General features: G+C 35.3%; 1 protein-coding gene across 1 annotated transcript in view; it reads right to left on the minus strand.

Moving 5' to 3' along the window:
- Positions 1–26,716, minus strand: part of HCN1 (hyperpolarization activated cyclic nucleotide gated potassium channel 1) — a 241,984-nt gene that overhangs the window by 58,896 nt on the left and 156,372 nt on the right. The window contains exon 4 of the mRNA XM_040977681.1: positions 11,613–11,831. Within this exon, the coding sequence (XP_040833615.1) occupies positions 11,613–11,831 (219 nt within the window). The remainder of the gene's footprint in view (positions 1–11,612; positions 11,832–26,716) is intronic.

A 26,716-nucleotide genomic window follows, 5' to 3' on the forward strand; every position in this document is an offset into this window, starting at 1 on the left:
GAGAAGAAAGTCAGGTAGGTCATTTTAGAAGGGAAGTTGCTGCACATGCACATGTGACGCATTCTACCTGTTAATGAGCCACGTGTATGCAGATGACTCCAAGGGCATGTCAGGTGTCATTCCTGCTATCCAGGGAGAGTAATGTATATTTAGTATATAAAAGGATATTTAGAGCTGGAGTGGACCACAGAGATCATCTTTTTTCCCAATCAATCCTCTCATTTCACAGATGAGGAAAAGTAGTCCAGAGTGGCAAATTCATTTTCACAAGTTTTACACATAGTTAGTAACAGTCAGAAATAAAATCTGTTGTCTGAATTCCTAATACAGTCTTTTATGTTACATCCGTGGCCACTCTACCCTTAAGTATGCTTTATTATTATTTGGCTTTTATAAAAAATTGAGTCAAGTTTTTTTTTTTAAATCCCTGCTAACTACATTAAACTAATAAATTACAGAATCAATTTTCTTTAAAATTGTAGGTAAAAAATGACTGAAAAATATGAATCTACAAAGGGAGAGCTACTTCCTTCCGGAGCAAAAGTATAAGTTTTGAGGTTGGAGTCAGGTAACATTAGAATGTTCAAAGACCTTCAAAACTATGATGATCATGCATATTGTAAAAAAAAAAAAAAGGTGTGCACAACTTTTCAAATTTTCTTGCATCCAAATGAACCTTTTACTTTCATTTTTTCAAGAATGCCATAAAGTCCCTTCTTATTACTCAGCTTGGTTTAGGAGCTTAAGTGTCCTATTATCCACATGGAAGTCTTGGGGTGATTTTTGTCCATCCTTCCAACTATCAATTCACACCTTCATATATTATCTTCACAATTCGGGGTCACTGGAATTTTAAAATGTCATTCACATTTTCTATGGTATTTTCCTTTTAATCTGCAACATTACTTAGAACAATTTTCTTTTCACTTGTACTCTCAACTTGTATGGCTAAAAAATACTACCGCTGATTCTGAATGCAAAAATGCACTTAGATTTTTGTATGTCTGAAACCACAAGCAAGAAATGAAAGGGAATTGCCTCAGTGAATTTTAATATAATACAATATACAAAATCATTAACATTGATCTTTATAATTGATCCAAAGAAATGATCTATTTCTTAATTGTCATAAATGTCTTATATACTTTGTTTATCTTCAATTATTCTTTCAGGGAAAATATAAAGATCATTAACATGAATAGATTAAGAAAGTTTAGACTTACAAATGTAATAGCAAGTGGTATGAGTTGAACCAACCACATAACACAGACTTAGTTTCCATTATTTTATTGCTGTTTTGATTATTGAATTACTAGTTGACTGCAGGCATATAATTTCATTTCATAGTTAAAATCAAAACTCATTGTCAGAATTATGAATTACTATTTAATGGATAAAACTTTCACTTTCAGATGATAATGTTCTGGAAATGGAATACCAGTGATGTTTGCATACCACAGTAGGAAGCGTCTACTTGATTTAAAAGAAAAGATGTGGTAATATATTCTACACAACACATTATTAACTAAGAAAACAAGAATTTGGATAATCAATTTGAAGACTGAGAAAGAATAATGGACTTGTGACTGTTTTTAAGCGACTAAACTATTGCTATAATATAGGGGAAAACAGTGTGTGGGGAGAGGCAGGGGGTGGAAATGGGGAAGGTAGAAGGGAAAAAATCCCTGGTCCTAAGGAACTTTAACATGAATAATATTTTTTAAATAGAAAAATAATTACTATAATAATGGTAATGGTGGGATTAGCATGTGCAGAAGAAAAGAACGAAGCCTGTTAATAAGCTGTATGAATAAGACAAATGACCCTTGATACTGGTGCAGTGGTGTGCCAGGCTAACTCTCTGCCTGTGGCACTGATATTCCACAGCGATGATACAGTACTGGCTGCTCCCCTTCCAATGCAGCTTCCTGCTAAAGGCCTTTGAAAGCAGCAGAGGATGGTGCAAGTACCTACATGCTCATGGGAGGCCTAGAACATGCGTGCGGCTCCTAGCTTCAGTCTGGCCCAGCTCTGGCTGTTGCAGCCAGCAGGGGAGGGAACGGGTGGATGGAACTTCAGTGACTGTTCCTCCCTTTCTTTCTTTCTCTAACTTTCCAATAAACAGAAATCCTCTTAAAAGATAAGGCTGAATCTCCCTCAAAGTCTGATGCTTTCGAAGATAGCTGATTATTCCTCTGAAAATTTTCAGAGAAATTGATAGAACTGGTTTTCCAACTAACTGAAAAATTTATTCATGTTTCCCAGTAACATTTTAATGTTTTCTCCAGTAACACTGACAATACAAAAAAAAAAAGCCACATCTGATTTCTTTGATAAATCATGTTTTTGTACATGAGAAAAATACTTTAACAACATGTGAAAAAATATTTGAAAAGTTGATGAAAAAATACATGTAATTGACTATGGACTCACATTCAACAACAGCAAAAATGCAAAAGGTGATCGGTCCCAAGAAAAGTTTTACAATCCATGTACACCACCTCATCTTTGTCAATTAACTAGGACAAAACTCCTCTAAGAATCTTTCACGGCACTACTAGAAATAAAAATTTAACAGCTATTTTCCATATTCATTATTTCCTTTAGATCTCCCTGCAGCACGCTGTGCTTCTGTAAAGTTCCTCACAATGCCAAGTGCATTTGCTATCAAGTACATCAAAGCTTCATGTACCAATATGACGGGTGAATGTAGCAGGGGAGTAAAAGTCCCTGCCCATGTCTGAATTATGTCAATTTTATATCAATACAGACAATGAAAAAAAACTTTGCAACAACATGAGATTTATGCTGTGTCATGTTAAAAATTCCAAAAATTGATTTCCCAAACTAGAAATTCACTATTTATTTATGCAGTGAAAGCACGTAAACAGCATTGGGAGCAGCATAGCTTTCTTAGTGAACAGCTGCTGATACATAGACACGTTTCTGCTCCACTCCAGTTTAATAAACTGAGTAATCAATTAAGGAAGAAATGAATCTATCTGCTCATATAATCCTTGATCTTTTCCAAGTTAAAACTATATCTATAAATTGCACCATTTTAGACTAATAATGTTTATCTCACAGTGAGACCTTCATAGAATGCTATGACCTAGTTTTGATGGTTGAAGTAAAATACAAAGACTGTTTTCCAAGGTACTTCAGAGACCTTATACTTAGACTTTTAATTGATACATGATTTGCACATAATAAAGAATTGAATATATTTTTAATTCAAACTTTTATTTGAAAGGCAGAGTTACACACACACACAGAGAAAGAGAGAGAGAGAGAGAGAGAGAGAGAGAGAGAGAGAGAGATCTTCCATCTGTTGGTTCACTCCCCAAAAGATGACAATGGCCAGAGCTGAGCTGGTCCACAGCCAGGAGCCATGTGACTGAAGGGTCCTACAGCCTTCAGCCATCTTCCACTGCTTTTCCAGGTCATAAGCAAGGAACTAGATTGGAAGTGTAGCAGCTGGCATACATATGAGTTGCCGGTGCCATAGATTGAGGCTTAGCCCATTGTGCCAGGGCACTGGTCCTGGTGTTGAATATATTTCAATACATGCATAAAACATTTAAAGTCACATAAAAGTAGCTGATATATCTATCTTAAGTAATTGTCACATTTGTTTGTGCCATTCACAATCCTCCCTATTTAGCTATTTAGAAACAATCTGCTGTTAACATACTTACTTTAGAGAGCTATCAGTATATTAGAAGTTAAACTCATTAGCACCTATGCATTTTTCCAAAATGCACTGTTTTTGCAAAGAAAGAATGCAATTTTGTTTTTGCTACTTTGTATGATAGCTGTATCAAAATAATTGAGCTTCAAGTTTCATATCTCTGAAGTTCAAGTTAACAGTTCATGGAATGAGCACTGTGGCACAGCACATTAAGCTGCTGCTTGTGACAGCTGTGACCCATATTGTTCTAGTCCTGGTTGCTCGACTTCTGATCCAGCTCCCTGCTAATGATCCTGGGAAAGCAGAAGACGGTCCATGTGCTTGGATCCCTGCTGCCCATGTGGGAGAATAGGATGGAGTTCCAGGGTTCTAGCTTTGGCCTGGCCTGAGCCAAGGTATGCAACTATTGGAGGAATGAACTAGTGTATTGAAGATCTATTTCTTTTTCCTCTCTCTCTCTCTCCCCTTCTCTCATACTGCATTTCAAATAAAATAAATAAATTGTTAAATCAGCAAAATCAAGATAAGGATTCATAAACAGAAAAATCATCCTTATTTTCAGCATTGAAAACATCAAAACTTGAGAGCACTGAAGCTCAGAAGATAATGGTATAATATCTGTTTAGCATCATTTTTCTGAATAATAGTTGAGTAATTTACGCAGGGCATCTTGTAGTAATGTTATTCCCCATGCATAATATACTCAAATTTCATTTTGGGGGTTCAGGCTCTGTAGCATTGTATAGATTTAGATTCCAATTAATATCCTAACTATTGGCTGAAAATAGTTATCGTTTACATTTTATAAAGTATGGTGCTACATTATTCTTTACGATAGATTTTCAGATTGCAAGCAGAAGAGACAGTGCCTATATAATTGCATACATTTTATTAAATTTTTTTGAAGTTAGTCATCTGAAGTACGTATAAAAAGAAAACAATAAGGAATCTTAAGTTTGATTTTTTAAAAATATTATGATTTCTCCAACATATAACATCCTGGGGCTTGCATCACTAGGAGACTAGCTCTGTTGCTAGGAAATCAGGAAGCATGAGTCACTCAATCACGGAACAGAACAAAGTGTTCCAATAATGAAAACTTCCAAGCAATTAAGGCTGTTCCCTATTCTCTTCTTAAAAACATTTCAACATGTTTCAGCATAGTCAAATCAATTGTGAATTTACTTCATTTAAAAAAAATGCCTTACCATTTTAAAGTATGTTTCAGTGGTAGTGGTGTAGAAAATGTAAATTCTCAAAACTCACCCCAGACCTCATGAACCAGAATTCTTAAGTACAACTAATGAGTCTGTTTTAACAAGACTTCCACACACACACACACGTATGGAATACACACACGCACACACACATATGCATATATATATGTTCACATTTAAAAAGCATTGCTCTAAGGTGTAGGGGAGGAAAAACTAGGAAGAACCTGTGCCCACAAATGAGCCATACAGAGCACTGCCAACCCACTGAGCTGGTCTCTGGCTTCCAAAATTTGCTTATTTGTAATAGAATTCCATCACTCTTGAAGCCATTGAATTATAAGCCCTTCATTCTAGACAAGCTTAACGTGTCTGTGAACAGTTTATTAAATATTTTTACCTACTAAAATTTAATTCACTGTGGTTCTTATCAGTTATCATGTGATCGTTTACCTAATGCCAAAGAATATAGATCATTCTTGGTTTTTTTTTTTTAATCTACTGTAAGACATTATTAAGTGACAGTCATTTAAAAATTCAAATTCAATTTAGCAAGTATTTGCTTGCAAATTCTTACTAGGCCACAGTTGTATTTAAGTTGAATTTTAGAATGATCAACTAGTCCAGAAAGTTCCATATTTTGATTCTAACAGCCACTGCAGCCCTTTCCAAAGTCAGTTCCCAATTCTCTCCAACTCATGATTTTATCTCTCCTTGAAACACGGCCAGCTTTATTATATGGCACTTCTTTTCTTCATCAGGTGGCTTACTTCAATCTTACTTCTACAGATCCTTCTCTTGTAACTATAATCTGGTCTTTTTGCTCCACACCACTGAATCCCATATGAATAAAACCAAAGTCTTTTATAGTGTCTTCACATTCCGCTTTGTGGCATTTTCTTACAAATATCATTACTGGGTATTATGAGTCTCTCTTTTCTAGCCATTAAATGATAAGAAACTTAACAAGGGATAGCCCCATGTCTATTTGCTCAATATATGTCCATCATCTAATAGTAGGTTTCATACATAATAAGTATGCAATAAATTTTTATTTAAAAAATGAAATTTGACACCCAAGTTACATTAAGTATTTTCTCTGAACACTACTTTCTCTCTACTTAATGATAAAATAATACTGTTTCTAGTTATTTTATTTGAGTTGCTCTTATCCCACGATTAAGTTGTAGCCTACTCAGTGTTAGTCATTTCATTAATAAATGTCTATAAAGATGTCTATCAGATCCTAAGATATTATTATATACATCAGGAAAACACTATAGCCAATAGGTTCTTGTGATTTATTTTCCTTAAAAAAAAATAGCCTGGATTACAACATCTCAAAGATGCAATGGATCTTCTTTCCTTAAGGTATAACCTCATTACCCTGACATTCAAAATTATTCTTAGCTGACCCATACCCAGGTTTATTTTACACATGTCTACTCCTGGGGCACTGGTATACTTATTTCTTTCTATTAAGAATCTTGACAAAATCAAGGGTCTTTTCTGGGACATTTCTCTCTTTCTGATTTTGGCTTTGTGCTGATCTCCTCTGTGTTCTTGCAGGTTATTTTCCAAGGGATCACAGTGATAGAGGGAACCAAAAGGAAGTTACACAGATGGGGAATCTTGTCTGCTGTGGTGTTTTTTTTTTTTTTAACAGATTACTGTTCCATAGCCACCAGCTTCTGCCATGAAAAAGTGCTTAGTTCTGTATCTTATGACATTCAGGGAGCACAAACATGAACAAAACCTTGAAAGAGAACTTCCAGAAGCAAATTCAAATGGAAATCCAACATTCACCAAAAAACTGAAACACACAGATCAATAAACACAAGGAAATAGAAAAGAAACTAGAGAAATTATAAGCTGTCACATGTATTGTTTGGTAAGTGTAAATTGCAATGAAATACACTCAGATTTAGTGAGGAGAAATGTTTAACATTCTGCAAGGTTCTGAAATTCTGCCCACCTGCATCTAAGGAAAATTTCAGCATTGAATACAGACTACCGGGACAAGAATTATCACTGAGAAGGTGTTTCATACTCCCTTAATGGGATTTATCAAATTGAAAACAGAGGTATAAGTGATTTATAAATGGAAAAACGGCATTTTTCTTTTTCTTAATTAAGAGCCTTAAACATTCCTAAAGCTGATTCAACCTTTATAAGAGAATTTATTTAAGTAAAAACTGCTTTTTCAAATGAAAATATAAAGTATCATTGTTCTCCTGCGGCTGGATTGGTCAGCAATTACATTAAGGTAACCCAAGGGTTATCGCAGTTCTATTTTCCTGTAAGCGAATCTCAGATTTCCAGTCTTATGACCTCCCTGGCTTTAAAACATTTGGTCGTAGTGCCAATTGAACACACAGATTACATTAAATTTAGCTCCCAGGAAGAAAAAGTATATGATGTAGTCCAATGGAAAATTGCCTGACTAATTAAGAACCATGTGGGAGTTGTGTTCATGGCAGTCTCATTTAAAAAGGAAGGAAGCAAGCTTTACAAATTATGCAGAAAGCAAGTTAAACATTGCGTTGGACACACATGCACATCAAGACTATCTCTATCACTGGCATAAACCAGGGATAATTAGAGTTATCCAACTCATTTTTCATTTTCACAGTGGTGTGGTAGGAGTTTCTAATGTCAGAATTATTACAGGTTCAAAGTCCTTCTGCTTTTTTGGATGACAAAGAATATTATATCCTACAGAATCAATAAACCACGTGAGCAATTGGAGAAAGTGTTTACATTTCATTATAGAGTGAAAAGGAGCTGAAAAACAGGGTGTGGCTGCTTTTGTAGCAAGATTTATAAATGTTCCAGGCACACCTTCAAACTGCTGCGCTTTGCTCAGCCAACACTGGCCAGACAGAAGGTCTTCTGCATTTTGCATGCCTTTTCTCTTTGTCTTTGTTTAACAGTTACACACATGCGATTTGAGTGACAGAGAAACAAACAGAGACACCAAGAGAAAAAGAATGAGTTTCCAGTTTCCATTCACCTGCTTAGGCCCCAAATACCTAGAAAAGCAGAACTGGGAACTGGCCAGTGTAAAGCAAGAAGCTCGATGTTAGGTATCTCACTAGGGTGAAAACTTAACCATTGGCCGAATGTTTTTGTTTTTAAACTGGAGTCTCAGAATCAATGGCCACACGGATGAACTCTTCCATCCATCTGTCTGATAGAATTATTACCTCAAGTACAAGACCACCAGCAGGTACGAATGAAGCTTTGGAGAGACACCTAAATAATATATTCCTTGTTGTTTCCAGGGAAATCAATCTCAGAAACGAGAAAAGAGAGCAGACTGAAAACTCAGCTTTTTAAAAGAATTCATTTCTATTCAAGCAAGTGCAAAACAAATGTATAAATGTAAACGAACAAACCAGGACATGCTCAAACACCCAAGGCTATAGGATTGCACTCGTGTAAACAACAGTACAGTATGGGATAAGAAATCTGGTATAACATTTAAGATACTACTTAAGATACTCACATCCAATATTAGAATCTGAGTCCCAGCTCTGTTTCCCATTCCGGCTTCCTGTTCACATGCACCCTGGGTGGCAATGGATGATGGCCGACTCAAGTAGCTGAGGCCTTCCCATCTAAAAGATAGGCCTGATTTCCAGCTTCAGCTGGGGTTTACTGGCAGGAACTGAGGGCATTTGGGAAGGTAATCAGCAGTAATCTGCTTTGTTGTGAAAGGGACTTCAATAGTTTGAAAAGAGAGCAAATTTTATATCACCTTAGCCTTTTGCCTCTGTGGCTGCCACTGACTTATTCAAATTTGGAAGGTTAGGTTGAATGAAAAAGGAAAAAATGGATTTCCATCAAATACGAAATGTACATGAGAGTCTCATCATAATTTTTATTTACAATGACAGAATTAAGATATGTAGAACATTAGTGTGCTGGCTTAGGTTTAGGACACTATGTTTGTGTTTGATTGCATTAAATCATACAATACAGTAACATGAGTAAATGTAACACTCTTGTATGGATGACAGTCTAGTTACATAACCTGAATCTTCCAGGTTCAAAATGGGCTAACTTTATCCTTTGTGATAAGGTTAGCCTTTTTCGCATCCTTGGTAAAGAGGTTCAGTAATTCTTGAAGTCAGGCATAATATTATCTCAGTGCCTTGTGCTCCACCAACACAAATCAGAATCTATTTAAATAACCTACCTTGCACCTGCATTGGATTTTTGTAGCATGCTTTCCAATTGCAGGAGGCTATTCAATGGATAAAGGGTGCCTGAAATTATAGTTCCCTCAGAAAATTAAGCTGATTATTTCATATTACAATTCCATATAAAAAGCTTTTGTGTACAAGTATATCAAGGTGTGCTGAGATTCTCTTACCCTAAATCTCTCACTCTTACAATGTATATGAAGTGTACACATGCTAAAAATCTTGATAATTATATGGAGAGAGTTGCACACACAAAGCTGCTATTACTAGAATTATTTGACAGAAAACTGATTGATAGGACTAGAAATAATAGTAGGCTTCCCAGAGTCCCCCAGTTTCTGAGCTAAGATGCAGTAGCTTAATTCACAAGGTAATCGGATGCAGTTTGATTTCACAAAGGTGAGAGCAACAGCCAACAGCAAGCATATCCAGAAAAGAGGTAACCACCTACATACAAAAGGAATGAATGGTCTCTATGGGGAGTTTCTCAAGGTAGATATTTCTCAGTATGTATATGTTTAATGATAAATAATTTAACATACATGGAGGTTTGGCATGTTGGGGATAAATGGCACGATAAATACTCAGGGCGTACACATTGACACGATAACACTGTTTTAAGAAAGAATTCTACACCTATTTGTTCAGGGCACTGTGTGTGTGTGTGTGTGTGTGTGTGTGTGTGTGTGTGTGTGTAACCAGTGACATTACTGGTAGAAGTTTCAAGATGAGGATTGGGATTGACTCTGCTTCGTGTCATTGAGCTGCTGCCGATCTGACACAGAACATCAGTAGTACAGAATCCTGTCACACATGCAGGTTTACAATCACAAAATGGGATGCAAGGATCAAGATTCACTGATGTCATATGAAGATCAGAAGATGGAGTGAGTAGATTCCTGCCTGGATTAGTGAAGAGATTTATTTGATGAAAATGGCTGCCCTGGGCAGGTCTCATTCAAAATCTTTTTAGAAAGAGCACCTTCTAGTGGAAAGAAAAAGAGGCTGGCACTGTACCCTCTCCCCCCTCCGTCCCCACCACCTGCATGGGGCTGGGAAGGGATTCCATTTTCCAGGAAAGATAATTCTAACTAAGCAACATTAATGAGTTGATTGGAGACCCCCCAAACACAATTATTTTTCAGTTATTTTTGAGCTTGTGCTGGTTCATGATGGCAGCTGGAGCTGGAACAAAGCAATGGTGGGGAGTAGTGGGGACACATTGTAAAAATCTCCTCTCTCACAACATAAAGTCTGTGAGAATAGGGGGAAATCTAGCTCTCCAAAATGTATCAGAATAAACACGCATGATAAGCCATAAAACCAACAGCATAAATTGTGGTTCAATCCATTTTAATCAGTAATGTGACAGTATAAAGATCGTCTCCTACTTTTGGCAATGTTGACTTTCATGTTATGAGGACTAGACATAATACAAATTGCATTAATTTAGCAGAATAAGGAAAGAAAGAAAGAAGACAAAGTAGCCCAATTAGGAAACCTGCCAATGAATCATACACTATGTAGAGCCTGTAACACTACACATAAGAGACGGGCATTCTTCTCATACTATAAGAGACACACTCTTCATTATAGCAAAGATCTTTGAAAAAAGAGAGAACGCAATGTTTTTAAGACTTGTCCTGAATTAAACTGAAGATCATCACCACCACAAAACAAAAATACACAAACCAAGACAGCTTTTAATCAACTCCTCTTGATTAAACTGTTCACATTTAAGACAATAAAAAAAGATTACCCCAATATCCCTGCCACATATCACATACTTGTAAGATCAAGAAACTGCTCACTTGAATTTTAAAAAATAACCTAAGATTGCATAGTTAGCAAATGCGGTTCCAACTTACATAGCAAATCTAAAATAATGACTGGTGACATTAATTAGTCCTTCTCTCTGTAGCTCCTTCTGTCTGTGAATCTGCCTTTCCAATAAAAATAAATAAATCTTAAAAAAATAATGTACCACTGTACCTATTGACACGCATTGTTAAGACTGGAAGTTGCGGTAAATTAACTAGTAATAAAGCAATATAAGTCAACCAAGTGTATGTAATATAGTTGATGACTTAGCATGTGAGGGGAACAAATGAACATGTGCAATAGTTTCTGCTCCCATTTTATTACCTGGCCTTTCAGATGGTATGCCAGACGAGGATTTATGTTTTTATAGTAGCTGAAATGTGAAAGGACATGAGCAATATTTACACATTATTTAAGCTTAATACATTTTGAAACATGCAAGCAAATTTGTGCAGATTGGGTCAGATTTGGGTTTTTTTAATTATTCCAGAGAGAATAAAAAATTATTAACAGCTATAAAGTCTATCTTGAAGAAATCGTGGTATATCAGATAGTATTTTCACCTTATTGTGTTTTCTTATTGTATCTTTGATTCAGGGAGATATTTTAATTAGGTTGAACTCAAATTTAACTTAATACCTAGTTGGTTAAACTAACATGAGAGCCAAAATAAATTACCTTCTCTTGATACTGCCGCCTTGAAGAATCCAAGGACTGGATTAAAGCAGTGGCGTGGCCAACAAACATGGCATAGCAGGTGGCCCCGACAATCATGCTCAACATGGTAATCCAGAGGTCAGACATGCTGACTGGGGCTTGGGCTCCATACCCAATGCAGAGCATGTGACTCATTGCTTTGAAGAGTGCATATGAATACTGCTTTCCCCAGGAATCATTCTGAAAAAGGAGAGATCAGAAGAAGTGCTGAGCTACCAGGAAACTTGAATGACGAGTATGAGACATATAGACACACAACACAGAACAGTGAAAGTAAGGGAAAATCTAATGCATTCTCACTAACTGCTCATCAAAATATAAGAACTAAAGGAAATACAGAAAAAAAATAGGGAAAAAAAAAACTACTTTTAGTGTTACTGTTAGTGAAAAGCCTACAGTTAAAATTAGTTAAATTGACTTCCTGGTCAGTTTAAGTTTACTGTTTTTAAAACTAAAATTCATGTGTGACCATGAATATGTTGCAGTATGCATCTATAATCCGGAGTAAAAGGAAGACTCCCAATGAAACTGCTAAATACACCCTGACAATAGAATACTAGATTTTCTACCATTGTTATACCTACAATGACATGATTCATTTAAACAGCATAAGACTGGATTTGTAAAGGACTATATTTTTGTAATAACATGGGGGAAGTCAGGTGGGGGTGGGAGATGAGAAGGGAAGGAGTGGAGATGGCTGGGTGAATCCATGAACCTGTAAAACCATATATGAAATGGAAACTAATATATATAAAGAAAGTATAACATAAATGTATGGAGAATGAATGTTTATGGACTCATTTTAAAGTTTCAAGGAAATCTGGTCATTCTCTAGTAATATATTTGCAAACTGAGAAATGTAGCAGATGGGTGTGAAACATATGAGCCTAACTATAGAAATTTTTACAAAACTATGGTATTCAGCTCTTAAAAACCCAAACTGATATGCCTGTGCAAGACTTAATCCTATTATCCTTTGCAAATTAAAAATAAACAAATGTATGGTAAAAATACACCCCTGATGATAAAACGAAGAAGCTTTGTGTCAGAGCAGTATGCAATTGTGTTGGAATTAAAATGTGAGTATTGATGATGAGTGAATCTTCTTGGCTCTCTGTAAAACAATAAGATGAAATGAAAGAGGCAGAGAACACTTTATTAAATGTTCTGGAAAGAAAAGGAAGACTTCTAATATTATTTCCTGGTCTGTAACTTCTGATGATATCTTCAAACTTTACAACAAGATCAATTCCACAGAAATCAACTGTTAAATTCATATAGTTGAAGCATTTTTTAAAGAAAATTTAAGTTTTGGAGCTTTTTCTCAAGTCAATTTGTAATAAATTCTTTTTTCCTGGGCTTGCACAACTTTATGAGTGCTGCTGTAAAACCAAAGTTTGGGTTCTGTGGTTCAACATATATTGGAAAAAGGAGCATTGTTAAAGGTAGGAAAATATAAAATCTTTCCTTAAATTGTAATAACTTATAAGTTTGGTGGGATAACTAAGCACAATCCAATAAATAATAATTGTGTTATAATATCTTCATGGATCATAACATTATTTTTACTTTTCTACAAGTTCATTTCTTGAACCATTAAAACGTTTATAATTTTCAACTTTATTTTCAATGATATACTTGAAAGTGACATCAGTTACTTTTGCCTAACACAGCTTATAACAAATACAAATATTCATTCATTCAAGTTTTAAAATATATCATCCTGTGTGAGAGATATTAAGAATATCTGACAAGCTGTACAACACAGAGGAAAATTTGTAGTAATATGAAATTTTAACTCTCTATAGCATGTTAACATTTTTTCACACAAAGATAAAACCTTGCATACAAATTTCCTGTACATTTGATTTTTATTTTCTGAATTAAGCTTTCTATTTTGAGGCAACCATAGATTCTCAAGAAGGCTTAAGAAATAAAATAGGGAGATTCCACGCACCCTTCACTCAGTTTGCCAATGGTAATCTTGAAAACTACAGTGCAATATCACACCAGGAAACAGACATTGACAGAATCCACTGTTCTCACTTCAGCACTAACTCCTATGTACTCCATTGTATGTGTGTGTATTTAGTTCTATCCCTTGTGTCTATGTAAGTTTTGTCACAATCAGCAAGCTACATATTTCTCTACACTGAATAATTTCATCAGAATAAGGACCATTTACAATTCCTTTATATTGAACTTAGTCTTTAGCTGGATTAGTAAATGCTCTTCTGACATTTCCTGTAACTTGACTTTAACCTTGTCTGTCTTTCACAGATCTTCAAGCAGGGAGGCTTCCGAGCTTCCATGCTACATATGATCACATCATATGCCCATGTACGATCACAAAGGACAGGAACCGTATTTCACAGATCACATTGTGAAGTATAAATTGTATGACGCGGTGGATATGCCCACCATTTGAATTCTTCTTAAATAAATGGGTGAATAAAACAATTTTGGTTTTAATGGTAAGTCAAATAAAAAAGATTTGCTTTCACCACACATGGAATTGAGTAGGTATAATTTTAAGCCATCTTGACATATTTATATAGAAAATGGAAATGAGTTAAAACTCCTACAATAGCCCTGTGAGCTTGCACATTAATCATGTTTGCATTGTGTAAGCCATAGTTGTGAGAGGAGGCAAATGTAGAGCCAAAGACAAACACTTACATCAATTTTCTATAGAAATATTTCTAGATAATAGCTGAGCTCTTTGGCATAAAGATCTGTATTTACGTTGATTTTGAATTCTTGTTTAGGCATACACACCATGCATGCACACACTCTTGAGTGAGTCAAAACCAGGTAACATCACTGCCTTACTAACATTGTTTTAAACATGGAGAACTCTCCTGTATTTCTTTCTCTCATGTCCTTCCCCAATTATTTCCACCTACACCTCTTCAAAAAGAGTGTGGATTTTTCTGTACCTTTACTGATGCTCATTTAATTACAAACTCAGAATCATGGCTTTTTCCTCAATAAAAAATGGTTCATAGTCTGGGAACCTTTAGCATATTTCTTCCGTCATAGCAAATTCCATCCAAATAATCTGGTATTCACAGAACTGCGTGTTTGTCAAGTGAGAATCATGTTAGACATGTTGATTAATCCTTGCGGTATCCCCGGTGGTCTTCATCGTAGTGATTTTACTGATGAGAATAAAGCTCGACTGATATCATCCCTGTGGTCCAATATCGCTTCACTTCATCTCTGACCTCTTGATTTCAGACATTGAATATTTTAAGCTGTGGTTCGTTACTGTTATCCTGTACTCCACTTACATGTGAAAATTTAAGGGAAAAAACGTGATCTTTCTAAACAATCTTCATTTTGAAAGTGTAAGTCAACTTGTTGTTAACAACACACCTGAGTAAAACTGTCTAGCTACCTACCATGATATGCACTGACTGATATTGTCAAAGAGATTCATTCCAGACAAATACACTCTTATGAAATTAGTAGCTAATATAATTACACCAAAATAATTTCACTGTGTTGTTATGTCAATCACCAATTTAAAGGAATGACATGAATTAAAAATGTTGTATGACTTTAGAAAAAATAGGCCTTAAAAGCCATCTTCTTTGCAACTTAAGTAATAATTACACAAATTACAAGCAATACATGTTACTCATTTTCAAATATGACCTTAAACTGCACACAAAAATTTCAACCACAAGTAATGTTAGTACTTGGTGTATTGATTATGCAGTCTAACAAGATAAGCCTACAAAATCCTCTACTCTGTAAGGCTCCGTAAAAGGTAAGGTGTATTGAACACTTACAAGTATTTTTAGAAGCCTAACTCCCTACTTAAGGCTCTTACCCTGTTGTGTGTATTCAGCGTATCCAGTGTATTCTCAGTATGTCAGATTTCTGTGCCAGAATTAATCTTCAGAGAGAACATTCTACTTTGGTTTCTAAATCCACAGAAGCCTATACAAATGCAAGTTTTATCTAGTGTAGACTTCCTGATCTCATGTACAACATCACAGAAAATTGAAATACCACAATGGTACTTAAGACAGGTAAACACAACTTCTTACAGCAGCCGAATCAAGCTAACTATCCTTCTACCAATAATTAAAAATGTTAAATCTCTAAAAGTCCCATGTATGTAAGGTGACTCTCCCATTTGAAACTTTGTGTTTGTTCATATGCACATGTGCGTATAGGTATATGTAAATGCGCGTGAGAGAGAGAGAGAGAGAGAGAGAGAGAGAGAGAGAGGACACAGGCTCGGATTACCTTCTTTCGGCCATGTACTTGAATTGAGACACAGAGTAATTTGTAAATCCATTGCAAGTACAATATTAAGAATATTCAAAATCATTCATTTTATTTTCTCCAGTGTTACACACACACACACACACACACACACACACACACACACACACTGTTGACTTTTGATTCTACCAGTTTACACAACTCGGAAAATTGTAATTAAGGCATAATTCCTATTTCTGATGAGCTACTTTCAACTTCCTAAAATCAAAAGCATGGTTTATAGTCAAGCAAGCTATATTCTTACACTAAAAAATAGTGTGAAACAAGTTCCCATTAAACATTGATAGTTTCCCATTTTAAAACATACTAATCAGAATATTCTAGCTATTTCATATTGGTACCAAAAAGTAAGTATGGTATTTGACTTTTAGGATGGCAGCTGTTTTTTAAATTTAATATTTCTATATAATAAAAAACAGAACAAATGTAATCTGACAAATATAACCCCTTATGAAAACTGGTAATAAGAACTGAGAATGAAATCATCCTAACCCAAGAACGATTTATCTGTAATGCTTCTAGAATATTTATAGTTACAATATTGCCTAATGGTAATGCTTCCCATATTGTTTGTGAAGTATAACAAACAATGTTCCCTAAAGGGAGCATAGCACTTGGTACAATTCCTGCCAAGACTAAATTCTAACATATTAGCCAAGCCTAGTGCCAATTTGCCACAAATTAGTCAACTAATCTCAAAGTACACCTCCACATAGGTCACAAATGTTTTTAAAATCTAACTTCTTTTGATATGCAAGAAAACACTTGTACAGGTTACTGGCAGAGCTGACGATGCTTTCATAATTAAGAGCACACATTTTTCAGTCAACAGAGTGTTCAGGAAAAGGAAAAAAATCAAAGCTTAATGATTTCTCTTGTGCACACTTCTATGACTCATTTAGATTTTCTCTAACTTGTTCCAAAATGATTTATCTGCTGAAATATGTCAATAGCCTTCCATCTTCACATTTCCTTAGGTATTAGTGCATGGATTTAAAAAAAAAATGATCTGGGTGTACTAGAGTGCAGATTCTGTGTCTTTCCATTCCGGAGAAGCCAAGAAACCAAGAAGCTTTGGAATACTCTGGTCTCCATTATGTACAACTAATGGGCTGCCCTATCTCTGTGCCCATAGGTTCCCTGCATAGTGGATCTGAGGCACCAGTACCAATCAGGGGGATTTGGAGGAGAAAACATCAATGATATTGCAGATGAAGGCTGATATGGGAATAAGCAAGTTTTCAATTAGGGAATCAAGACCCCAAAAGACTCTGCCAAAAAAAATCAAACCCTCTCCATTAGAAAGGCTTGGGATGATATATATTCAGTTTCTTGTTTAGACAATAAAGCAAAATCAAGGAAAATGTCTCTAGAAGGTCACTGTGTGAAAGCTGCAGATTGTCTTTAAGTCAGTATTCAAATATCCTACTGGAGTGTCCTGAATGTCTTCAATCATTTGTGTACAGACTGAACTCATCCAACCTGTGTCCAATATCAAGAATACTTATTTTCCTTGAATCTCGCTGAGTTTAACATCACTTGATTCACCGCCTCTCTCTCCACTGGGTGAGCACAAAGTCCCTAGGCAAAAGATATGCTTCCACTTTGTCAACATGATAACTAAATACTGAAGAAGTTAGTGGGTTTGAAAGTATATATTTATTGGAAAACAACCAAACACAAAATCAATTTTAAAAAAACAACAACTCTTTTTCATCTCTATTTCTGCTACTCAGGCTCCTATTTCTTGTCCGGTATACATTGCCACGTATCTTCACAGCATAACTTTGCTTGAGGACATGCTAAGTTGCTGTTTTTGGTTACTCCTATCTGCATTTGCAGTTTGGAAAAGGACCCAACATTCTTAACAATCATATTTGTCTTATGTGCAATTCTTAATAACTAATAACTTAAAAAACTCTAAGGTCAGCTGTTTTTTCCTCTAAGGCTTTCCTGAAACTAAATTATCTTACTGTGATCACAAGTATGTCATAACTAGATATTGTCCTGCCATAGATTGCAGCCAGCGGTTGATATTAGATTGATCCATTTGCATTTTGGGCTTTATGCTTTGCTCTTTTATTTCTGAAGACATATCAGCTCTTTTTAACCTAAATTTACCTTTTTTTGTTTGAATCAAATATACCATTTTTTTTCACCCCAATGTAAAAACAAATTTTCCTCATTTTTTTTTCTCATATGAGTAGCTACAAAACTAAAGTTAAAACAATGCACAGATTCCAGGTTAACTCCTTAATACTTCAGTCTTTAGAGCCTTCTCAGCCTCAAGAGTTCAGTCAAAGCTCTCAGAGAATCCCAGAAAGTTAGTCACAGTGTAGCTCCGGCCTCCCCTGACCGCAGCCTTCTACCTTTACAAAGTCCTACGTTACAGTCTGTAACGTAACACTTGTCACTCTGATCTGTTCCCAGATCACCAGACAAACCGCTTCACCGTGTTTTACCTAAGATGGTTTTCTTTGGCTCAGAGTGATTTCTTGTCTCTTTTCTCTTTGTCTGGTCGCTTCTAGGAAGTTTCTCGAAAATCCACCATCACCTGAGCATTCAGCCACTTTTGCCTATTCTGTTTTCTTCCCAATATGGACCTAGGATGTGTGCTTCCATTAAGCATGTGACTGCACAGTATCTCTCTTTGTTTGTCTTCACTGGAATAGCCAGAGCTCTGTAACAAGGATCTCATTTTAATCATCTTTGCACTCAAAACATCCATCAGAGTGAGCGATAAGAGTGGATTCCATGAAAGATATGCAACTGACAACATAATAAACAAATATTACTCCATTGCATAATGTTACCACAGCTACCCTGAACTAAGTCACAAATTGAAAAGCCAGATATCCTCACCTGGACCTCAGAAGACACTAGAATCTCTCATTATGATTCAGTGGTCCACTCTAATTGATCGTTAACTTTGAAATTAGATGGATGCACTTAGCAATCTGGCCAAGTGTTCTCCCAATTGGTACTCTGAGGCAGATGCCACACACAACCCAGCATACATTTAAATATCAATATAAAATCAAAAAACTGAAAAATATCACAAATCTTTTAGGTATCCTTTTCCTTCATGAAGGCTTTATCAGGGGAGTGGCATCAATGACTAATATTTAGATTTACTGCCAGATATTTCTGTCCTCACTCCTGCTTCCAAGCAAAAGACCAATGTCCTTTACAATGATATACTTTCCAAAATTTAAAATGTGAGAAGTTAAACTTACAAACTCTGCTGTACTTCAAAAACTATTATGTATGCACTTCCTTCAGGAATATATACTAACATAAATAACTTGACAAGGTATCCAAATGGATGTTGCTTCTTGGTTCCCTTAAAAGGGATTACAAACCTAGCACAACCACTGGTGTTAAAAAGTGGCGACCCATTGCTCAAATGTACAAATGCAATTAGCCTAGTGAAAACGATGAGAATGAATCCGGAGAGTACCATGAATACACCTATTTCTAATACAGCATTGTCACTTAGCCCCAGATGATACCCGCACTTACTAGAAATAGAAACAGCACAAAACTATTCTCAGAAGAGTAGAAACAGCAGACATCTCCTCCTATAGGGATAAGCAGTAAACCTTGGTGGACAGGTGACAATGAATCCCATCTTCCCCTTTACCGTTCCCCGTTACCCGGAACAAACCAAACAACAATAAAAACGACACAAACATTTCAAAAAGCTTTTCTGTAACTGTTCTAACACATTATTGTTTACTCTTAGAATCTCCTGTGCTTCTAAATCTTTTGCCATGTATGGACAAAACAACAAAGAATACCTTTCTGTACACGAAAGTGTGAATCTGGGCCAGTAACAATCAGATTACTTCTGCACTGGACACAGTCTCAAACTCAGCAGTAATAAAACCTTCCGATGGAATTTTCTCTTTGTGCACGGACAAACACATAGAGTACAGTCGTTTAATAGCAGTGAACTATTTTCAATAGAAAGCCTGAGGTAATAATTAGCTGTAGTATGTGTGAAACCAATTAAACAAAGAGCCACTAATAATTTACTCATTGTGTGCTCCATTATTGCTGTTTTTGAAATTCTTAGGTTTTGAAAAGAAACAGCAATGATCAGGAAAGCCAATTTTTACTGGCAAGTTGCATTATGTCAGATCAAGGTCAGTGATATGCACAGAATATGCAGTTTGTATTGAATAGGCTCTGTAGTCTTTGGCTTTTAAACTGCTCTTTTGTCATGCCATAGCTATTAGAGAGAAAGTGATCTTGCCATATACAATTTCATTTCTAAAATAAATACAAGGTCATTGCCCCTGGCAGGTGACTAAAAAGAATACAGCATAATATTCCTAATCATGGCACACTGCACAAAAGTCAGACTATTTTTTAATATGGCCAAAAATATAAGTAAGTAGAATAGGTTATCCATGGTCAGTTATAATGAATTTAAATTGGTCAAGCACACAAAAGCAGCTTTGTTAAAGTGAAAGCTTCCCAGGATCTCATTAATGTGAAGGGGAAAAAAATCAAGGTTATATTCAAGGTGTATGACTTCATGCTGGAAAATTTTTAATCTTACAAACACCTCCCAGAAAGAAAATGAAAACCTAAAGGAACAGTAATTGTCAGTCAGATTTCAAAAATCTCATTTAGACTACTGGTCAAATAATAAGATAGAAAAAATTAGAAACTCTAAATATATTGAGAAGAATATTTTGACAAATTAAGGTCGACAAGGTATGAAGTGGGCACAAAATGTATGTTATTAACAGGGTGTAGAGAACTATCACCACACAAGTTTGACTCTGGAAACGTAAGTACCTTGAAATACGTGGTAGTGTATGTGAATTAAATATTTGAGAAAAAAAAATCAAGAAAGGACTGCGGTTTGATTTCATAAATACATTCAAATGCCCTTGTACTATTTTTAAAATCTAATTTTACTGTATTTTGAATGACAGAACAAGTACCATGATATATTTTACAGAAATTAAAGCGAAAAAGGAGAAAAACCATATTATTTAATCTGTATTTATTATATAATATTAGCAAATGTAAGGATGAAACATGTGTACCCCTCTCTATACATGCAAATGCCTCTCCCTTCCCTTCTTTGCCTATTGCTGTGTTTATATTTTAATATATATTGAGGAAAAAATATAGGAAAAAGTGAGGGAAAGGAATCAACTACCCAAGATTCCATTTTGTTGAAAAAATAGTGCCAATGCCATTAATTGACTTCCAATCTTGAATACTGTTTTCATGCAACTTAAGCTTCAAAGCTTCAGCTATTTGATCTTTTCTACATGATAAGCAACTAATAAAGGGTCATGTCTTTGGACTGGCAAATCCATTAGGAAAATGATAGTACATTTGTTGTTAAAATGCAGAACTGATAAATCAATAGAACTGTTACAGCTGATACCTAACGTTAACACAGATGTGGAAAAGTAAAGCAAACAGAACTCTGAAAATGAAAGCAAACACTATACTTAAGAATATTAGCCATCTGCGAATTGCTTCTTTGAGTAGTAGATGTGAATTTGCAAGCCAGTTTGCCTGTCAAATATTTGCTGACTTTAAGAATATTTTAATTTGGAAATTTATATATACATTTCCAAGCCCTTGGAATAACCCAAAACAGAAGTATTACTTCAGCTTATGTTGCACAATTCTATTGGAGTGACTGACCTTCAGCAAGGAACACTAGGTGATTTAAACAACTATGCTATTTATTCTGTGTCTTTTGGGGGGGGGGGGCTAAACAGCATTGCGAATGAAAGCTTAACACTTAAGCCAGATATCTTCCTGGATGCTCTCAGGGACTTGGAATGACACTACGCAGTATTATTCTTACACTCATTATTATTCACTACTACTGCTGCTGCTGCTACCCAAGCCTAAAGAGCATGGAGCTAATTTCACGTTCTGAAAGAACCACGGCATCATCATTAGCATGGGAAATTCTTACAGAAATACTCTCAAACAGGTGAAGAGCTTGTAGGCTGTCCAGTAGCTTCAGGTAGTGAATCAGAAGTATTTCAAAGGCAGGAAAATAAGACTCTATTAGGCTGGTACCCTCAAATTTTGAAGAACATGAGAGGAAGAATCAAACAACAGCATACAAACACAAAATCCAAGGAATGTTACATTATGGATGTTGGAATAATCGAAAGTCATGATTGTGTTAAGATTGTTGAATGGGAGCTTATTGGAAGACTCCCTATCAAATGTATTACTAGTGCAACTTACGTTTTCATAGATGTGTTCTTCATGAACTTCGCAATGGGTGAAAAAAAATTTTTTTTCTTCCGTATACAATCACAAGGACTATATCCTCTAGGTCAAGCTAGACCTATTTACCCAACAAGAGCCAAATCTACAAACACTTCTGCATGAGAGATTAAAATGTCAACATGTGAATTGAGGGAAAATAGAAATATTCCATCCATAGAAAATGCCCATTTCCTAACTTCTTACTAATAAGTAGCTACGGATATGCAAATATATGCATTTATAGTCTACTTTATCAGACATACTGATGAATCTAACACAAACGTAACATCCAAAAACTAGCTCATGAATTAATTTTTGGCTCAATCTTTTGTTTCTAAACTAATCAAAATTGAAAGAAAGTTCCATGTGGAACAGAATTTTCTTTTGCTATCATAAATCAAGTCAGAACATCTCTGTCACTCAGAAAAGCAGGGCCTGCTGTTCACGGGCCTGCTGTGCATTATTGAGACAGTAATGAGAAGAAATGTTAAGTCCAAAAATTCAATCAGCATTAGTGTTACCTAAGATGGAAGAACAAGAGAAAGAAAAATGCTTACTTGGCTCTTGACTCCTAAAATCCACCTCCTGTAGTCTGATGTCAAAGCCCACAGTGTCAGATATTCAAAGATGTTAATTACAGTTCCAAGGACAATCCACCTTTCCTCTGCGTAGGAGGTGAGACCATGTGTCTTTGCCAACGTTTTATTCTCAGGCTCTAAAGTGTAGTTGCTCTTGCTTTTATCCGTTCTCCTATTTGGCTAGCCTAGCATAATGTTCAATTTTTATGTATTCACTGAAGATTGAAATTCAACTTTTCAAACCATCTAGTTTTCTTTCCTGTTGAAAAACTAAAGCGGAAACATACTTTTTTTCTCTTCATTGTGTCTGCAAGACTTAGCACATACCTTAGGTATAGCGGGTGCTAAATTATTATCTGCAGGATAACTGAATGCAAACGTATGGGGGGGGGGTACAAGGACTCGATCTTTCCCTCAAACCTAACACGTCTTACACATATAAGCGAACAAAGTGCTGTTCCAGGGCCCACAACAAGGTGAGTCCTTCACTTCCTGCAAAATAGATTCATCAGAAGTGATTTACTAGAAGGTGTCAAGTTGTAGTCCAGTGAATGATTTTCACTTTTCTTCCAGAAAGTCTGAAAAGAAATGAATTTAAGTTGCTTGTGAGGGATTTATGGACTTTCATTTGCATCATGTGAGACAAAGTAGTGATTTGTGGAGAATGTAGTAGATTTCATTTTTCTTAAAGTGTACAAGATAATGAGTTTTAACTCTTGGCAATAACCACAGGGGGACAATACTAGTTTGCTCTGTGAAACATTTACATCAGTATAATAATAACAGTTTCCCTCAAAAGGGCTAATAATAAATTATAGGAATGAGCATGTGTTACAGCATTTTGAAGTGAAACATGATGTTACTTTTTGTATCGTGGGCAAAGTTAGGTCAGTAGGAGCATAGAGACAAAGCAGAGCTGAAGAAATCTAAAATATGGAAATACAGATTAAAGAGGGTAACAGGAAAAAAACAAGGATTGAATTCCTGAAACTCATTATATTATTCCACACCAGGTATTTGGTCAAAATCTGAACATCCTGAGACTTGATTATAACCATTGTCTATTAAGCAATGATCTTTCTACTTTTAATTTGTTATCTCTATTTAATGGAACACTAAGCCTATGATTATGACGTAAATTAAAAATACATTATCAGAAAATTTTTAAAAAAGAAAGGAGGGAGTAAGGCATCATTATATTAGAATTCTTTGAATTATTTGTAATTTGTTCTCTTCATATTAATTTACATTTCAAAAGAGAAAATCCTGCAACAAATTAATGTTGATATATATTTAGATGTGTGTTTTTCTCACCAGGTCAGTATGTATCTGGGCTTTTTGAATTACTCCATGCATACTGAAAAAATAAATACCTTGAAGCTTCAGCTTGCTCTATATTTACAAATATTTAACAGCCAGACATAAAATACACTATTATAATGATATAGACAACACTTGTGTGCAATCTGTTGTATGGTGTCTGTGAATGTTAGCGGGGAAGACTCCTTATGGCACGGATCTGCTCATCCCCACAGTTTTTATTTCATATTGGCAGTGAATGACTCAGTTTTATCATTTGTCCAATCAGCTTTAACTCAGCTCAGCACACATGGTCAGTAATGAATTCCTCCCTTAAACTCAACTCAGTACAGATGTTCCTCTTAATTCAGACATCTGTTGTTTAAGATAAAGAATAGGTTCTGCATTTTATCACACCTGGGGGAGTCACTACATTTACTTCCTGTGAAAGCTGGCTAAACTCACTGAATTTTGATAAAGGTCTCTTTACAGGGGTCACCAATGGTGATACAAGAATAATGAAATAGTGATAATTTATTCATAAGGTAATAAAAAATGCGGAATGAATAGGCCAGCACTTAACAACTTTGCCACACGCTTTTAAACACAATGCAACCTTCATCCCTAAGAGAACTGATGAATAAACATTTTCATAAAGAGTGTGAAATGAAGAAAACTCAGAGCAGAGAACAGCAACAGTTTGGGGCATTTTAGGCCTTGCTGCCTAAAATAAAATAAAATAAAATAAAATAAAATAAAATACAATAAAATGTAAAAGCAAGGAAGCAGGACCATAGGTGGTGGGCTGGCTTCCACATCGGGTGAAAAACTACATGTTAATCCATCCAGTTTTGATCATCTGAAGGACTCACCAGGCTGGAATTCAACGGGCCAGAAGAAAAATAGATCAGGTAGCACTTGAGGCATAGGATTAACAGATATTAGTAACATCGCTGCTCTGTCCCTTATCATTTGGATAAAGGTTTCTGTCTACTCATTGTCAAAGTGGATCTAGCAATTTCATTTCCCTGATGATGATAAAAAATTTGTCCTGAAAGCATTGATTTGTCTATTTTGTCATCTGTTTTATTTGTGTATTTTATACAAGCTTGCCCCGTCACTCACGGCTGTTTCATTATTTCTTATGTTATTATTCAAAAAAAATTCATGCAAGAAAATAAAAATAATGCAACAAATCTGGTAAGTCACGCTGACTTCCTTTGTGGACAACATTTTTTTTTTCTGTTTTATCCAACTGTGTTTTACATTTGTTAGTTTTTTTCCCCCTTTTGAAAACAGAAGAAAGGACAAATTTTGTTAGGACCTGAGACTGTAAAATTGGTGTAGCAGCAAAGTACAAGTTCTTATTGTCAGCCCCATGAATAAAGATGAATAATTTCTGCAGTAGGAAATAAGTGGCCTGCTGGTTCTAAATCTGGCATGCTGGTGCTGTTTTCTTTAGAATATATATTGTTTTTTGAAATGCAATAAATATATAAAGTGATATATAATTACTTATGATTAAATAATGCAAAAGTAGCATACATATATTCATGCAATTAGAGGCATACATAAAGGAGCTTCAAAAAGTTTAAAGTACGTGTAATAAAAAAGATATGCATCCGATTCAATTTTTAAAAAAAAAAATCTGTTTTGTTTATTTCAAAGGCAAAATTACAGAGGGAGTGGCAAGAAGCAGGGAAAGATAAATCTTTTACCTTCTCATTCAATCCTTAAATGGCCCCAATAGCCAAGGCCAAACCAGGATTAAGCCAGGAACCAAGAGCTCTAGGTAGGACTCCTCTGTGAGGCCAGGGGTCACTCTCTGCTGTCTTTTTTGGCACATTACCAAGGAACTGGATTGCAAGTTTAGAGTGGAATTGAACCAGTGCCCACATGGAATGTTGGTGCTATAGACGGTAGTTTAACCTGCAATAACACAGCACTGGCCTCAAATTTAGTGTTTTTTATCAAGCATTTGGTATTTACATAAATCATTTAAAATATTTTTTATATGAATGGGTGGTTATACTCAAAATTTAGGGCATTTCCAACAGATGAATATTCAGTTTACTTGATGTCTCTGGGTATTACTGAGCATACATTTCCACATGATTATTATTAACAAATAATAAATAGCTATTTCATTGCAAAGGAGATGCTTTGCCTGCTTACTAGAATCAAGGAGCTACTTTTCAATTCACACATTATTTATACTTGATACAATATACATATTTGTCATCCATCTAAAACTCAGTTTTAGTTAGGCCAGGCCCATTTGAAAAATACTCTTTGATTAAACTGAGAATGTTTTTTCAAAATTTGCTTTTAAAAGACAAGCTTTAGATTTTAATGTATTTTCCCCACATATAGCAAATTTATATATATATATAATATATATATATGCCCATATATATAATATATATATATATGCCCAATGTAAACATAATTTTATTTTGTTTTTTGTAAAGATTTAATTATTTAAATTGGAAAGGAGATTTGCAGATAGAAGGCGAGGACCATTATTCTATCATGCTGGGCCCAATTTCATAAACTACAAAACAAATACATTTGACACATTAATCTTTGTTCAGAAAACTGTTAAATTTACATTAGAATTTG

Source organism: Ochotona curzoniae, unplaced genomic scaffold (assembly GCF_017591425.1).
Source record: "Ochotona curzoniae isolate NIBS_2020 unplaced genomic scaffold, NIBS_Ocur_1.0 contig_2754, whole genome shotgun sequence".
Taxonomy (NCBI): domain Eukaryota; kingdom Metazoa; phylum Chordata; class Mammalia; order Lagomorpha; family Ochotonidae; genus Ochotona; species Ochotona curzoniae.